This window comes from Varroa destructor, unplaced genomic scaffold, assembly GCF_002443255.2.
Source record: "Varroa destructor unplaced genomic scaffold, Vdes_3.0 BEIS01000003.1, whole genome shotgun sequence".
Taxonomy (NCBI): domain Eukaryota; kingdom Metazoa; phylum Arthropoda; class Arachnida; order Mesostigmata; family Varroidae; genus Varroa; species Varroa destructor.
Genome location: NW_019211456.1, coordinates 47141953 through 47159958, shown reverse-complemented (window position 1 = coordinate 47159958; position 18006 = coordinate 47141953). Strand labels below are relative to the sequence as shown.

The 18006-nt window shown below is 42.6% G+C and overlaps 1 protein-coding gene across 1 annotated transcript; it reads right to left on the bottom strand.

The window, feature by feature from the left end:
- Positions 1-294: 294 nt before the first annotated feature.
- On the bottom strand, positions 295-17819 carry drm (odd-skipped family member drumstick). The gene is made up of 3 exons (XM_086985634.1): positions 17161-17819; positions 6104-6206; positions 295-5533 (listed from the first exon to the last, which is right to left on the bottom strand). Exons 1-3 carry the CDS (start codon positions 17264-17266, stop codon positions 4942-4944), a joined length of 801 nt encoding a protein of 266 aa, XP_086841760.1. The 5' UTR covers positions 17267-17819; the 3' UTR covers positions 295-4941.
- Positions 17820-18006: the final 187 nt, after the last annotated feature.

The window sequence follows — 18006 nt, the reverse complement described above, 5'->3', positions numbered from 1 at the left end:
ACGAATGTAACCAAAAAGGATGACGCTTATGTTTGGCGACGATGCCAAATGTCTATATTAGACGTCTTCTGTACGTCGATAGCTCTGTGCATCGTACCTGTGTTTCAGTGTATCTCATCATCCCGTTTTAGCTAATTGGAAGTTTGCCAGCAGCAAAGGCTTCGCTAAGGCAGTGAGGAAGCCGAGCATAGTACCATCAATAATCGAGATCGTCAGCGTAATATCCTCTAAAATTTGGAAGAACTTGAGTGTTCATTTACTGCGCACCGTTACTATTAAATAAAGAAGCATACATTTTTCTTTTGCTTTCGTCTTACAAAAAAACGTAATTAGTTTATTTATTTTTATTTACAGACCTCGTTGAGATTATCAGTGTTACACAACAGAATCCGACCGCCTCGTACGGATAATGATGAATAAGCATCTCTAAAGTTAATGTTGATTTATATATACTGTGTAGTCTTATGTGTATATTATAAATAAGAATTTGTTTGGCCTTTTATGCAATAAGAACCTCCGTTCTTCGAGAGGGGTAACCACCCCTGCGCTGATATGTCTGCTTCCCTACAAGTATGTAATATTTCATGCATGAAAATAATATATAGGCGACGAAAATTGGTATTTATTATGAAATGATGGCACACGACAAACGTATGAAAGGTGACAAATTAGCATATCGTAGCTTTTCGGCCTTGATTCGAGGTTACATGGTTTCTTGTGCCCATTTAAAATGTATCCGTATGAGATGAAATAAAGTCCAGTCTCAAAATGTTCTATCATGATCTTTCCAATTAATATAGATTGCACCGAACCGTATGATACCTCATGTAGCATATATCTAATTTCAAGCTCCTTTCTTGTAGTGTGAACAAAAAAAAAGGAATTAAACCTCATAAAATGAATAAAACAACAGGGGCAATTGACAGTTATTTCACCCTGATTTACCCCCTGATAATTCATTTACGGTTAAGACTCTACTACTATAGATTAGGTCGGACCCCGAGTCGGATCCAGGCTTCGTTATTTATTGCGACATTGTTATTGGCACCGTTATAACGTATACGGAATTAATAGTTCACAAATCATATATTCGAATCTAAAGCGGCGCTTTCTTGTGGGACAAATACAAGACGAATTTGAAAAACAGATTATTAACTGATCCAACAATGAACTCCACTCATACATCCTTAAAGACGATTTAAAGCCGAAAGTAAATTTGCAACAACAGAACTCAACTCAGGCTAATTGTAACCCCCGTTTTCACTGGGTTTACAATAGAGCCAGTAATGATTGTTGAAAAACTTTAATGCAATACACCGTCCCATAGTACCCACTGGATCTTTGAATGAGATTCACAAATCACTTAATATTCATTATATAACTTGAACTTATTGTTAATACATACGTATACGTTGATAGCTCCGTTAAGCGATGTCTGTGTAGCTTTTTTTGCGAGTAATTAACGTTGAATGTCATAGCAAACGTTATAAGAAAAAAAAAAAGCTAAATAATAGTAATATTGTATGTTCAAAAACATTCCAATATTTTAATTTACAACACGTTGATCTTAGTGAATTTTGCGCTAAGACATATATAACTTCCGAATTAATACGGATAGACCGCATTGATCGTACACGATTTTTCGACTTTTAGACAAACTCTATGATCTTTCTCTTTACTTCAATATCTGTGCGTGATTTACGGAACACTGTATATATACTTCGACTGATCTTTGACTGAACCAAGTAAAAGGAGCCTGCTGGGTAGCCACACTAATATACGCGAGTAATTAGATCAATAGTGTGGATAGAAGCTGAGGGTGTATACTCGGGCGAAATCGTTTCGGTCATATCCGATGAGCAGAAGATGAGACTATTTATCAGTATCTGCATAGGAGTGAAACGTCCTTGAATGATGAATTTTGTACAGCTATCGAGAACAGTCCCTCACGATATTTTCTCGTCTTTCTATTAGATAGTTACAGAATTTTTGCTAACTTTCCCCGTTTCCAGTACTAAACAACCATTGACGGCTATCAAAACCGAGCGATTGACATGGCCTATTGATAGCGTGGCGAAAGCTCTAAATTCGACAATTTCTTTACATCGAATCGACGTAGCGGTACTTCGAACACTGAGACCGGAGCTATCGTTATTGGAGAGTATTCTTGCAGTGCATGATGCCGTTCGGTATAAATCAGAGTACACGTAGACACTCAGGTCATGTAATAAATGTCTGTATGTGTATATGTGAGCAACTATGTAGCAAAATACGATCTGTATATCAGGTTGTGTCGTTCAAACGACGGCTAACAAAGTCGCCTCCGCTCTTTATTTTATATAACACTTTTCTAAGACAATTCTTTATTTATTCTCGTTTTGATCACAGGCGGAAGTGGAATATATAATAATTCAACCTACTAATAACAGTAATTTATAAATAATTGTTGAATTGATTCCCACTCCTAAAGTAAAGGAAATTTGAAATTGAATCAATAACAGCATTGGTAATCCTTTTCTTCGATTTTTTAAAAAAATTTTAGTCCATGTAGTTCTTCAGCAACGTGAAAACTTATGCATAACCATGTACGTAATGGTTGCTAAAAGAATTATGCTTTCTCAATCGTTCGGTGCTTTCAATAAGGGTTAGTCCTTGGAAGCAACCGGTAGTCGTTATTGGGGGCCAATATTTGGCAAGCAGTTTTTGGGCAGTTATTAGAGACTTTCGCGCAAAACCAGTGGACAAGATACATGAATGACAAAAAAAAAAAAAACGAAGAAAACGTGTTATGTTGCAGGACACAACATTCTAATAATGGCATATTCAAGAGATATAAAACGTCAAGGATAAAAACATAAATTAACTTAATAACGTAACTAATGTAAGCAATCAATATCTGTTTATGTATCATAATAACTTACTAATGTTAATTATCATAACAGTTTCTGTTATAATTATCATTACTCAACAAACGCACGCAAGAAATATACATTAACAGGGTGCTCTGAGGGCACTGTTGGCATAACATGAAAAATAAACCTTTGGTCACTCATTCAGCTTTGTCTCTCTCATTCCATTCGTGTTTAATTAATGGACCGTTTAGAAATGGCAGTGGGGTCCTGAAGGCTCGTTAACTGTAACGTAACTCTCTGTTTTCCTCAAAGGACCAACTTGATCCGTTTAACTGCTTAACCTTCCATTAATGAAGAGTGGGCATCGAAGTTCCAACACCATTGTTGTTCAAGATGAATTTTTCTCCGTTAAGTGATGAAAACGATTAGCATGAAGTAACGATACGTAGTTGGTGTCACTTTAAATTATATGCATAGCACGTAGCATAGAAGGTAATCTATTACAGTAAGTACTACGAAGTTACCCGCCGCCCCCTCCCCGCGCCCCTGACATATAAAAACAGTTAGGATTGTGAAAGCGAGTACTACATTGAAAAACTCGAAAAGATCCATTGCAATGCAACTAGCTGCAAAGCTACGTTCGCACGTTATTAGAACTGTATTTAGAAACATAGTGGTCGGTGGCGATAACAGTGCCCTTTGGGAATTAGCAATCGTTTTCAATACTATTTGACATAAAACCGCTCCTAGCGAGTTCAGTGTTGGAATTTTAATTTCACGTTCATATAGAAAATATATACGATAGCTAAGTAACATATCTAGGGAAAATATATTTACCATATTCTTGTGAGTTAGAGATTTTTTTAAAAAAATCAATTAAACTAACTGGTGATCGTTAAACTAAGTGGCGATAATGTGAGGCGTATCAAGCCCGGCAAACTTGCTTCAAGCAGGCCTTTCATTGAACAACAGATTTTTTGGGTCGCTTGTTTGGGATGGGCATTCTTGAATATATGTACATACTGAATGTGACTGACCACACAATAACACCTTAAACTTGAGTGTTTTGTGCACAATAGCTAGTAATTCATAAGGAAATTTATGCATGTAGAGACTGGCGCCGTGGAGAAGGCGAAATCAACAGGATTGTTTGAGCCCACATCGATATCTATTGACAGGGAGCTAGAAATGTTCAGAATTTGATATTAGGATTCTCAGATCCCCCGTGAATTTCCATTCAGATAGATGCTATTGTCATAGCAATGTTATGATGATAGGTATATGTGCATTTTCGATGCCAAACACTTTTGTTGCTACAGCTAAAATTAACTTTTATGTAAACACCTTTTTGGGTTGTCGATGTATTACTATAGATCAGTAAGCTGCCGTTTAATGAGCTTGGCCATGCGAGCAGAAAAAAAAACAATGTTTTCTGTAGAACAACAATCTCAGTCACTCTATAGTTAAAATGCTTTGAAGTCTAGGCAGACCACAAATGCCCGTTTTGAGGTTCAATACACAGATCTGTGGTAATTATTCGAGGCGATTTGAGTATTAATTCACTACACAAAAGAAACGAGGGTCAATGTACAAAACTCATTTAAAATTTTGTCAGGTGCAGCTCTTCCTTTTTTACATGGCGCCGGCTGGATCAGGTTCAAATCCGGCAGCATTTTTGAAAGGGATTAGACAACACCTTGACAGCAACATCAGGCCCATTAAGGTAACACCTTCAACATGAACACCCAGAATTGCTACGTGTAATATTCTGAGTCATTTTTACGAGAAAAAAATGTTAACAAAGTATGGCCAACTGACCAGAACTACCATCAAGTTGAGTTCTGAACACTTCGGGTCACAGCCGATCACGCTGTTCAGCATAACAATAAGGCTACTAAAGCATTCGATATAAAATGCTACTCCCTTTTGATCGGCAGCACTTAGTAACAGATCCGAAGAACGCCTATCAACGAACACGGCAGCTTTTTGGATGGGCGAATTTGATTGCTATATTCAGCGTACAGCCTCAAGCAGACCAGGGAAGCGTAATTCGCCAGCAAAGACCCTTTTAGACGATGTACTTTTCGCCCTACGATGACGTTCGGAAATCCAAGGGAAGATGTTGCAGCGTCCCTGAGGACGTGATTAAGTCGCCTGAGGTAGAAGATGTCGTCCTGTCACGTTTATGTCCGTTGTGCATTTTAAGTTTAAGTAGCTCGAATATCGATGCACTGTGTGCAGGTAAAGGTAGCGCTGGACCGCTGCTGTTACTTCCATTGCCTGGTAGAACTCCTAGATTGGACGAGAGCGGCAGTAAATCGGCTACCAGATCGTATCGTTTCATCTCTTCTTCCGACTCTTCAGTTTCAGAAGGCATCAACATACTCATGCTGGCATAACGTGCGCCCCCTGTGGATCCACCATTCCCGTGTGCTAAATGGGCATCTTCGGCCGTCCAAGATAACGACAAAGAACGTGGCTGCCGCCCGTGATGGGCTATCGATGGCAGCTCTTTGAGTTCGATCTCTGGGTGCTTCGAATGGTGGTGATTGCGGAGTGTCGTACGCTGCGAGAAACGCTTCCCGCAAACCGCGCAGGGATACGGCCGTTCTCCAGTGTGGGTTCGTTGATGCCGCTTCAGATCCGATGGCCACTTTGTTACAAACGAACATGCATCGCACCTACAGCGCAGCCGAAATAGAGGACAACAAATATTTAGGCCGAAAGGTATTATATTTAATATTCATTCACTAGTTAAAGTAACGGTAAAACAGAAAGTCGCCAATACCGGCCATTGGCAACTTGTCTGCCTTATGGAACTTGTATGCCATAACGAACACATGTGGGGCATCTGCCAGAGATCAGGGCGCAGGAACCAGCATAATAGTTTCATGCTAGAAATTTATTATCCAATATAACGTCGTTCTAGACATAAGCCTCTACGCATCTGTTTTTCAATAGAGAGGAAAACATTCTTCTAGAGACGGTCTAGTTGCAGCTAGTTCTACTTCAGAGATTTTGAGCATCGTTTTGTGGTTTATGAGCACATTTCAGCATAAATTAGTAGCTAAAGAGTAACTATTTTGTATGATATGCTTAGCAGTCCAGTCTGCCATATGACGGTCATGAAGCAGAACAATACGCAACTATTTTCTAGCTTGTCGATAGGATCCTGGTTAAAGACGACTTTGACTTCTTTAAAAACAAACCCACTATGAATGTGTTTGCGCGCAGATACGGCCAAATTGTACCTGTATTTGCATTCGGGGTCATTGTCTGCGTAGGTTCGCCGCCGACCTTTTTTTACAGTTTGGCATTCGGGCTTGTCAAGCAGACTAAGGCCAAGGACAGATTCTGAAAATTGGAAACAAAGAAACGAAATCGTTCATTTTCTTCCACAACAACGTTTAAATCAACAGTAATACTAGCATGCAGTAGTTACGAATTGTTGTTACTAAGGAAATAGACTGTTAATTGGTGTAAATTCGATAAGACGGTGCGATTACGATGTTCCAAGTACGCGCGCCGGTCCGCTGGTACCTGCAAGAATAGCTCAGGTTAAATACTGTTGTCTTGTTTCTCGCCCACAATTGAATGTCAACATCATATTCTTTAACGCATGTTTCGCTAAGCCTAGCATATGGAAGCTTTTCTATTTTGTTTGATTGGCTAATCTGCTTCTTGCTGGATTTGTCCAAATAGCAATGAACCTAAAACTAGGATCGTTCACCTAAGATCGGCATCGCTGCTCGATCATCAGCGCCTCACATGAGATTAAGAATAGCAATCGTTATTTTGCTAGCTGACCTTAATTCCCTGAGGTTTTTTTTACACCTAACTACTTCTATACGTATACTGTTAGCAGGCCAAATACATTCGATCCGACAGATATAACATATCAAAAAGAAAAACATCCACAACATAAAAATAATACAAGAAGCATTAGAAAATGGCGATCTGAAGAGATTTGAAAGATAGCTATTTGCTAAAAATACGGTTGATAGTTTTTGTAAGTTAAAGTTTATTCAGTGCCAACATCTACACATTTTAGAGATACAATATTAGTGCCCGAAGCTTTCTATCACAATAGGAATCTCAATTATATTTTTGGGTTAGAAAAGCTATCATCATCTGCTAAGTGCTAATCAATGTTGTCTAATTCTCGTTCTGATTTGTTTTCTAGGAGCCATCCCGTCGAGGCAAGATACCGTGCATTTTCTCTCCCTTATTCACAGTACTGGCCCGCACTAGTTAATCGTGTTTAATTAATGTCTAATTTCGTTAGCTTTTGAGAAAATACTTTTTCTTTGAGAGCAACGCCGGAAACACCTGATAACAAATTTCGGGGTACTGCACCTTGCTGGCAAACCCCCAGCGTTCATATTAAAATAGATACCTTTGCGAATATCTGGTATTGAACGGCATTTTGGATAAAAATGGCAAAAAGTGTAATAGTATTAATTATAGGTGTTAAGAAAACAGTGCGAAAAGGGCTGAACCGCTTACGATACCAGAATGGATCCAAAGCAAGCCGCTATACAAATGTCAATATTTTACTATGCATTACATTCACACCGACCCAGTTCACTGCAGGACTATGAAAAGCTCTTCTTGAAATGCTTACTTTAGCTTTAAATGATCCATCATTTTCAAGAACCGATTATCAAACGTTCGATTACTAAGTTTACCTTTCCGTTCCTCTTCTAAATCGCAGATAACCGATGAAAATCTTCTCAAACAATTAAAAGAGGGGTTTGTCTCGCTTAGTCGAAAAAAAGGTCCTTGGTTTGCTCTGCTTAAACGGAGCGAAATAAATCTGCTTTACTTACAAGAAATACTCAGGAACCGCTAGCAGTGAATCTTTATATTCGTTCTTCTGATTCCGGTTCTTCAGGTTATTCAAGTTTCAAGTTCAAGTTCCGGTTCTTCAGGTTATTCAAGTTTCAAGTTGAAGTTCCGGTTCTTCAGATTATTCAAGTTCAAGAGTACCGAACGTTATCGTCGGAGCCAAATGCACAATGCTTGGATACCAGTTTTTAAGGGTGACTGAAAAAGGTACTCTCACTAACTCAGAAGCCGACGATTTGCAGTTGGCAGACGCTCTGGAGAATATACTTAATCTGCTTATGTATAGGTCGGAGCATCTTGGCAGCCTGATAGGTACGGTAGTAAGGGTTTCGTGCCTTTCGAAAATAGCGTTTTCTGTGTAGTGTAAACATTTATGCTGGAAAAAATATAGCATAGCCAGTCATCATGGAAGCGTCAATATCTAAAATAGTTACGATATAATATTAGAATAGATTATGCAAAATCTTCGGATAATAGGACTACAAACAAGCTAAGAAGGAACACAGACCCTTAACGTTCGGTTGTCTTTCACGGATCCTGCAAGCTTCCTGAGATGCCACAGAGTGACCCGACTTGGCAGGCATCTTGTGTTCTTCACTGTACTATGAAATACATACGTCCTAGATACCTAGCCTGAGAAATACTTCTAAGGACTACAACATGACACCTTCAATTTGCGTGCGTCTTCGTTTCCATAGTAGATTGCTATGCCTTAATTCTAACATGCTACGTAAATTAAAATTCTCGCCCACACGTAACCGTACATCCTTCTCGAGCGGAAAACGTAATAGTGAAAATCTATTTTATGATTTCATGATACACATGCTAGTGACTAGCATCTATCGTCGTTGTTAGTCAGACTCGTTGAATCAATCTCACTTTGTGAGTTTTGAACGTCAAATTGTTTATAGTTGAATCATCGGAGGAAAACAGTTGTTGGCTGGCAGCAGTTTTCGATATTTCCAAAGGTGCTGACTCTCAAACAGGCATAAAAGCTTCATGATTTTTTTAAAAAGCTAGTGTTCAATAGCGTGGAACTTTGAAGGTCGTAGTGAGAACTTGAACAACGTACACGGTACATTTAAATTTTAACTGCGGCTATAGGTGGAATGTGGTCGAATTATGATGTCAGATAGTATTTAGCTTTATTTGGGGTATTTCCTGTAGCCTTGCGAGACGGCCGAAAAATCGAACAAAGGAACTTGCAAGCTTAATCGATAGAAACAGAAAACTAGAAACTTAGTATTTTTCTGTTCGTTAAAAGCTAATATTTGGTTTTTGTTCTCTAGAATCATTACACATACCCATGCTTACCTTTACCGTTAAGAGTTTACGGACCGGCACCTCGAGCTTTGCTATTCGTAGCTCTTGGATCCACTATACTATCGCCTAACTAAATTTACGCTCATCGAAAATTTCCTAATTTGAAATACCTGTTTTTACCGAAACGAGCTCAATTTAGCATCGCACATTAGTATACGGTAGATTGACTAGAATCGCTATATTCATACCGCATCGGCCGAAAGGTAACGGTAACTCGTCCGCGTGTACACTGTGTACCCACGCCAGCTTCCTAATTGTCCAGTAGGCTTTATAATGCAGATATTTCCAGATAAATATTTGTGGCTACAAAAGTCAGCCGTAAAAGTCCACTGTCTAAGATAGGTTTTGATGAAACTGCCCGAGCTTCTTTATGCATTACAGTATGAATCGACTATCTGAAAATAACAAAAGTTCGTGCTGCCTAAGGACTTGATCAGGAAAAACATTAGTTGGTAATAAAGTACCGCCAGGAACAGTTGTCGGCAAAAAGTATCACAAATTAGAAAAATGCTTGGGTATTAAGTACACTGTCGAGTTAAAACAACTAGTAAGTTGTAAGTAAGGCGTGCAACAAAAAAGTTCGTCTAACGAACATCTCTCTAACGAAGGTCTCTGTTAGATTGCTTCACATGGCCTAACTCTTACCGAAGTTTCTGATTATCCAACATATTTGAAAACGTGAGAGGTTCGACACTACCTACAACGAACGATGAAGTATGGTCGTACATTTCAAGTGCATAGCCTTTGTTAAGAACCGACAATTTTCATGATCCGTTTTGAAAGGCAGTAAACACTTTCGCTCATAACCGACGCTCATCTGCTAAACAAGCTTATATTCAAGGTCCGCCTTTCTATATCAAACAGATCAAAAAATATACCGTAAAGCCAGACGTTGTAAGCATCACGAGCTAGCTAATCAACCGCTTACTAGCCAAGAAGGTAAAGGTTGTTACGGAAAAATAAATAGCAACGAAGCTTTTTTTTTTTTTTTTTTTTTTTTCATTACCGCGCTTGTGCGTGTATCCCCAACTGATCCAGCATCAAGTGATGCTTTTGACTCGGTTTTAACACGGATGATGTTTGTCATGATACTGACGAGTCGGATCGGCTGGCCTAACGCTTGCCCAGCCAGTGGCGGGCAAGAGTGCCGTCGCGATAACACGAGAAACAAACAAGAACTAGTCGTAATAGTACTAATAGTAGCACAATAAAAGCGTGTAAGAGAATCAAGAGGTGTCCCTTTCGGACTGCCATTCATCCTTGCGTCTTTACGACGCCGTCGGGCATCCGTGCGATCGTTCGGCGACATCGAAATATGTGGCTTGCTGATTCCTCTGCTTTACCGTGTCTCTCGATCTCGCGTTACTTCTCTGTCTCACATGGGTACAACAGCTCATTCGAAGTGTGAGGCACCCCACAACAGCGTTATGGATCGAATCGCCGTTCCTCTTAGACAGGCCTCAGTAAAGTTCGGGGACACACTTGTGGCCGGTGCGATCGCCGAGAGCTCTTCGAGGCGTGTGTTTCGAGAAACAGTCGCGAAAATAGGTGAAGCGATTACCGTCAGAGTCACAAGGAGCGACTTTAACGAGAGCGACGTACGTATACTATCGACGTTAGTGCGTCAGAATGGCGCAAATAGTCGGACTAAACTAAAGTGAGCAGCTCATCGAGAAATAACAGTGAAATGTAAGTGCGAGCTAAACACAAAAAGGCCAATGGCGTTTTTTCTTTGCATCGTAAAACCCATGACGCGAAAAAGCTGAGGCTCTTCTGTGCTGATCACGGTGTCAACAACAGCCAACATCTAACTGGCCATACCCGTTCCTAGTATTATATATCAACTACTAAGGGATGAGCGGCAAAGGAGAGAAGATGCTGTCTGTCTAGTTTGGTCTGTGTGCTGCCACGAATGCGCTGGTCCCAATAGACACCCACATCGATAGGCATCTGGAAGAAAAGCAAGACGATAAATGACAACAATCAATACTGGGTGACTCAATCGGCTGAATCAAAACGAGAGAAAACCTTACCTAGTAAAACAGTGTGAGCAGCGCGTGACTGGGGCGCACATCTACAAGCAACTGAAATGCCCCGAGGAGCAAAAACAGGATTCTCCCAATAAGTGGCAAACTAAAACGAAAACAAAAGCTGAAAAAAGAACGAGCTTGAGCGAGAAAGGAGAGACGCTACAACAGAGCTAACAAACGGCCGCGATTGGTACCAAAGAAAACGAATCAGCCACAGGGAGTCCGTCAGCGATAAGTTGCGCTAACTGGCTCTCATGGGCACTTGGATTCATTGGAAAAAAAAAAAAAAGCCATTTCTCTTAGAAAGCTAAGCATGAATGCACACGGCCGCTGGGACTGATTGAGAACATACAGTACACTATAGGAAGGAAAACAATTAGCGAATCTATAAGCTAGGCACGTACAAGCACATCGATAATCTGCCAGTACGGAAAAGGTCAACATTGACAGTCTTATCAACATAGTTATTATGAGATTTCGTCAATTAATCATGATGATATATGTAACAAAGCCACGGAAACGAAACAACAGCCAGACTGAATTTCGTGTTCTAATTCTGAATACGGAAACATTTAAGTTAGACGCAATTCAATGTTCAATGCAAATATAGCACAAGGAAAAGTTGACCCTTAACTTTGTAATCATATTTACAGGCGTTACAATTTTGTACTTGTATGAACAATTATATAGGACAGTGAAGTTCCGCGTCGGCAGCCGATGAAATGGGCTGTCTATTGCTGTGCACGGTACACTTCACTGGGTTCGGGTGTTTGCGCAGATAAGTAAATCACTTGTGGATTGTTCGAACATCATCTGACTCAAGTCACCGATCCTGCTACTCAATAAATAAACACAGAATCTAGCAGGGATCTCTTTAGAGCAACTATCAGAATGCTGATTTGTTGAAGGTTCAAAAACATCGGTTAAGGTACATCTGATTTTTCCCAAGATACTAGAAATCCAGGACTACTGCTTTTGTTATTATGACTAACGATGATTTCGTCACATACTGGTTCACCGACTTTCAGCCCTTATCTTTTTTTTTTTTAAACTATCAGATAGATAGCTTTTCCTCTTCGTACCATACACCGCAGACCTCGACATGTCATATAGGGGGCTACTGCACACAGTGCAAAAGCATTAGTGAACGCTTTCATATCAGCACGCGGGTATTTGTATGCTAACAGCCATTGTGTCAACGGTATTGGCTCACCATTCATAGGTTATCCCTGTAGTCCGATGTAAAGTAGAATTGCAGTCCCAGTATGATTTAGCTACCATTATCATATCTATCCTCTTAGGTGATTCCTGTAAAAAATAGAACTCTTCTCTGTTTATGAAAAACAAAATTTTCCTCATTCACGTTACGAGGCACTTCGCCCGGAAGTTCTCGTTGTCGCGACGTCGCACTTTGTTGCCCTTCGCGATAAATCGCGACCACCTAAAGCTTACCTGTCTTTGTCTTATCGCCCTCTGAAACATGTGAGTGCATCTAGACGACAACCTATTTGACCCCGTGATCACAATCCTTTCTAACTTCTAGCTGGCTCCGTCTCTATTGTCTGAGGAGGACGAAACACGTCGCAATATCGGACCCATGACAAGTTGAGGTATCGATGAGTTGGCCGCCACGATAACGAGATACGACGCTCAAGAACAGGAACGGTTGCAATCTATCTTCCTGCTCTGTCTATTTGTTGATTAAGACTTTAGCAGCAGATAATTATTATTATGCCCCATCGCGTTTTTATTACGCGTACCTATTACTTGTTGTTACGCGAAGAAATGAGCGAAATCGGTCAGACGAAAAAATAGAAGACATACCAATCGTGGCTGGCTCCCATTCTCTCGTTCTCCTATACGACGCCACACGGCCTTCGGCCACGCTGCTGCTGATTTCTCTCTAACCTACCATATGCTACTATTCTATTCTATCTATTCAATCCGTAATGAGAATCATCTTCTTGTTTTTCGTCGAATGCAGGCATCGTTTAGCCTCGCCACCGCAATGGTCACCGTTGCCATACCGTAGATAGACGAGCATGACGCGGACGCGAGACGCAACGACGGTGGCAAAGCTGTTCCTTCGCTGCTCACATATCAACGACGACGCCAACAACAACAACAGCGATAGCACCTGCGAGAGAAGCTGGACAGCTACCACCGGTCACAATGGTAGCAGCTGTGTCGGTGCAGACGCTTGCCCCGTAGGCAGCTTGAACGGTCGCTTCGAACTAGCATCACCCATCGTCGGCTGATTTGCTTGCGTCTGTTTGCCTGCCTGACTGACCGACCGACCGACCGCCCGCCCGCTCGCTCGCTCGTTCGCTCTGTGGCTGCACGTCGGTGCGGCCCGAGCTGGAAAGCGACCAAAGAGACAGCCACGAAATAGGAACAGCGAGCGGACAAGCAAACAGACGACCAAGCGACGGCTGTGGTACGAGCGTATGGCAAACAACAAACGAAGACTGAAGAGGGGATATCGTTGCGACATAGCCAATGAGCCAGCAGCCAAGCACTGCCTGTTGTTTGTTGCTCGTTGTACGTAAGTACAGATACGTTATGTCTGCGTATGCTCGCCTGCGTGCGCGGCTGTAACTACACCATGTATTGGCGAACGCTGGCGCCAGCGACAACCACAGCCATCAGCGCTTTCGTTCCGGAGCGGGAAAAGACGAAGACGAAATAACGAAGCCTTCCTTCTGAATGTCTGTTTCTATCTTTGCGACCGTCTGGAGCGGTTCCTGCGACCGTTTAGATTGATTCTGTTGACTCTGTAGCTTCTGCAGACGAGGAACGCAGCAGCAGCAGCGCCGATCGTAAGAGAACCGCATGAAATCAGTCCTATCTATTCCTTTGAAGGCTATTGCAAGAGACTACAATAATAATAATGACAACGACGTCGCCAATGATAATGCTATCGTATTATATAGTAGTAGTAAAATGCTAATGGCGCGCGCAAATTCTGCTAACGTCATCTTCGTTCGTTCGTTCGTATTTCGCGCGCGCGTTAAGGGGGGCAGCGGCGGCTGCTGCATCGGTGGCCATTAGTTTTCTGGTCGAATGGCGCCCCGCTTATGATAAATGTGCGCTGATATGCGAATGTGCAACGCGACCATGGAAATGGTTTAAAGCTTAATATCTATGTATATGTTTAGTACATACGGGTACAATAACTGTACTAAAGCGAAATATATATGCGTGTATACAGTGGCGCTACGAGCGGTTCCTGACAAATGTATTGACGTTAGTTGCATTATGGAGGAGACCACGGAGCCAAGTCGAGAGTAACATTTCATACTCGGGAAGAATCAAATGCGGCCACAGATGAAGTGGATTGGATTGAGTTTCTTTCTGACAATAATTTAACAAGCGTTGACTAGGTACAAGAAGCGTATCCGTCTGTGATAAGGCACTTTGGTTACAAATAGTTTTACAGTTAATTGACGTCCTGATCTGGTCGACCTAGACGATAAACTAGTTCTCCAGTGGAGGGACATTTCCGAAGGCGAGAAGTTTTTCAGTCAAATGTTTCAAAATAAAAGTAAAGCGGCGACGGAAGCTATTACATCATCTGTCCAGAGGCCGTCTTCAGTTTCTGAATTTGATTGGTACTGATAATCACCTAAAGGTAATAAACCTGTGCATACTATTTGGATAGAAAAGTTTAGCCTCGACAATACCTACATCGAACAACGTAAAGCGGGCCTTCTGTGTGGTGTACACCAGCTTCGAAACCGGCGACCGTGCTCGCTCGTCCTCCCCATTCTTCCCTGTCTGCCTCTTCCTTATATACGACGTTTGCAGTCGAAATCTGCTCGTTTAGCAGGACAACCGCGCGGCAAGGTACAGATTCGGCTCAGACGCCGCTACTACTATGACCTTCTGCTCCAGCCGTCGTTTGTCAGCTCTGCAAGCACCGACGCTGCTGTTCGAGTGAGAAGGCGATTCTGCTAAACGTTGATGATACCGAAGTAGGCTTTTTCACTTGCCACTTGCTCGCCCAGTCCGAGGCACACGTAATCTGTTACAGTGGAGGCAGGGGGTGGGCTGGGCTGGGGTGGGGATGAGGGTGAGGGTGGGGCTACGATAGCCCAGATGGCTACTAGCCGGCGTCGCCGTTGCCACCGTCATCGTTGTCATCGTCAGCGTCAGCAGCAGCAGCAGCAGCAGCAGCGCCATCGACCAGAACTACGTAAGCTAGCGCTATCTATATTCCTGCTTTTGCTGAAGCCATCCTGCCCATACGTGCGCTTGTTTCTGTATCTTATAGTCGCTCCTATTGCTACTCGTGTGACTGTTGCGTTACGTTACTGTTACAGGCTGTCGTTACTGTCGCTTCTGTCGCAAACGGCACTTCGAGCAACGGCAGCCGCCGCCGTTTGTCGTCGCCCAGTCCAGTCCTACTCAGTTTGACAGCGACACCCTACACGGTTCACAGTTGTGTGTGCGCGGCAAATGATTCGCTCGCTATGCTGGTTTGTCGTACGCCGCCGTTTTTCAGATATTGCCAACGTACATTTGTACAGAGACATAGACAGACGCAAGTACTATGCGCTCAGATGCCGCAAGCACACATCACTCTCCTGAGGAGGATCTTCTGGGGCGGGCCGCGGCGGTGACGGCGATCGTTCGGCTTTCTGCCTGACTTTCGACTGGATGACTGACTGACGTTAGCTGGCCAACCAGCGGTAGCTCTGGAAGCGGCAGTAGCAACAGCTGACGAATTGCAGCGTGTAGCGCAAGCAGCTGAAACACCGGCAAAATGAACAGGCGAACTTTAGCCAGCAGCCGCGGCACTGGCGGCTGTGCTATTTCTATCGTTGCAGCTAAGTTTGACTTTGACTTTGGCTTCGTCTTTGGCGATACCTGGTTGTGTGTGCATGCAGTTCGATTCGCGGTGGCGGTACGCGGCGAATCCACTTGTCGCCGCAACGGCAGCACTGACGACGCTAAGCTGCGTGCGATCGTAAACGCACGAAAGGGGACGGCGCTGATCTTCAACAAAGGCAGCAGCGGCAGTCTCATCAGCACAGAACAAGCTGCCGCTACTGCTGGCAAAGCGGTATACAAAAAGGGCGCCGTAAAGCATTCGGTTTAGCCAACAGCAGCGGCTTGTTCGCGCCGCACTTTCTTGGCTTTTGGCGCGTCACTTCATCCGAGCGGCCGATGATTGTATCACATTGAGCAGGGGAAAATGGGGGTCTGGCGTAGCGGCAGCGTCATTAGACAAGCCAGCAAGCCAGTCGTACGGTCCGTGTCTATAATACATAAACAGCTTGTGAGTGTATCCATGAGTGTCTGTGTGCATGTATGTACAGAAAGCACTCTATACGCACGCGCACACAAGATATATTACATAGACGACAAAGGACGATTGTCAATACCAGTATGGCAGGGTTCTGCTTCTACGCCGTAGTACTTGTTGTGGTCATCGTAGCCTGGCAAGAGTGCGTGGCAAATTCACGCAATACCAATTCCAGAAGTATCTTGGCTTGCAACACCAGTTCTAAGAAGATGGATTCATTTTTACTTAGATGATATCCCCTCTCTATCTTGCCTTACTTGCTACGCCGCCAAATAGTTAAAAACTGCCAAAAAGCAATAGCAGCGACGGTAACGTACAACTACCGAAATCAAAAAGTCCAGGGAGGGAAGCTGCGCCAGCTGGCCGGTAGTCACTTACCGAACAAGAGCAATGTGCAAATGCAGCTTCGTCCTAAACGGGTAGCACAGATATCGAAATATGCCTTTTTTTCTAATGCTGAAAATGAAATAAAGACCTTTCTCGCCTACATGAAACATGTACGGATACGAATCAGATTCGCTGATAATATACGTTTTACTAAGACTAGAAATGCATGAGCTTCCCAGCTAATAAGACGTTCATAGAAAAGCGCTAATCTTTCGCAAAGGCACTGGGCCAAGCTTGCTCGAAGGGTAGCCACAGCGCACCTAACTTCTAGCTAGACAATTATGGTTAACGTGAGATGAAGGGTTTGAATTAACGATAGATAAATCCTCGGGAAGTATATATACATTCAGAATAAATGGGCTGTTACTAGTTATTATGGTAGTAATATTGTTAGAGAGATGACCGAAGTTACCTATGACTTGCTCGATAGAAGGCAAGCGATCACATCGAGTGTTCGCAGAATCAGTAAAGGCGTCCGATGCTTGCACAGATTGCTCCAGACGTTGAATCACTTTCATATTGAGATTTCATAGAAAACAGCAGCACATATCCATCACATGCACACGACTCGTAAATGGCAAAGCATTGCTTGATATTCCATCGCAGGCACACGTACAGGCATACGCTCACTTTTGGTAACCCTTACTGGTGGCCACCAAACTCGGCTCGTTTGTTGGACAACCGCTGGTGAAGATTGCACAGGCGTAATAACATCCCCGATGTAATGGGCATGATAAACACACACACACACACGCACATTGGTTAATGTGTGCCCGCTCATGAGTCCATATCCTCTGTACTACAATATACATGCATATAGGGAGCATTGACAGGAAAATACTCAATATTCCTATACAACTTCGTTTCATTTTTGATTATTTTGTCAATTAATTAGAAAAACCACTATGGACTAGATTCAATGGCACGTCGATATTTCCAGCCAGCGCGATCTCTGTCACGTAATGTAACTATGATACCACCGATGTACAAGAAACATCGTTCTCTTGACCTCGATACAGTGCACTGCATGTTAATGCACAAGGAGGAAGATAGCACGCTCTGTGCACGTTTTTTTTCTTCTGTGCAAGCATCAGGCAGCAGCATCGCTCCATATTGCAATATAGCAGCGAACAGGACGGACGAACGAAAGCTATAGACAACATCGCGCATCATCATCATCGACATCATTAGCACTACCCCATGAACGAGACGAAACGCAACAGCAGAAGGGACAACAAACCCTGCTTGTTGTTTTTGT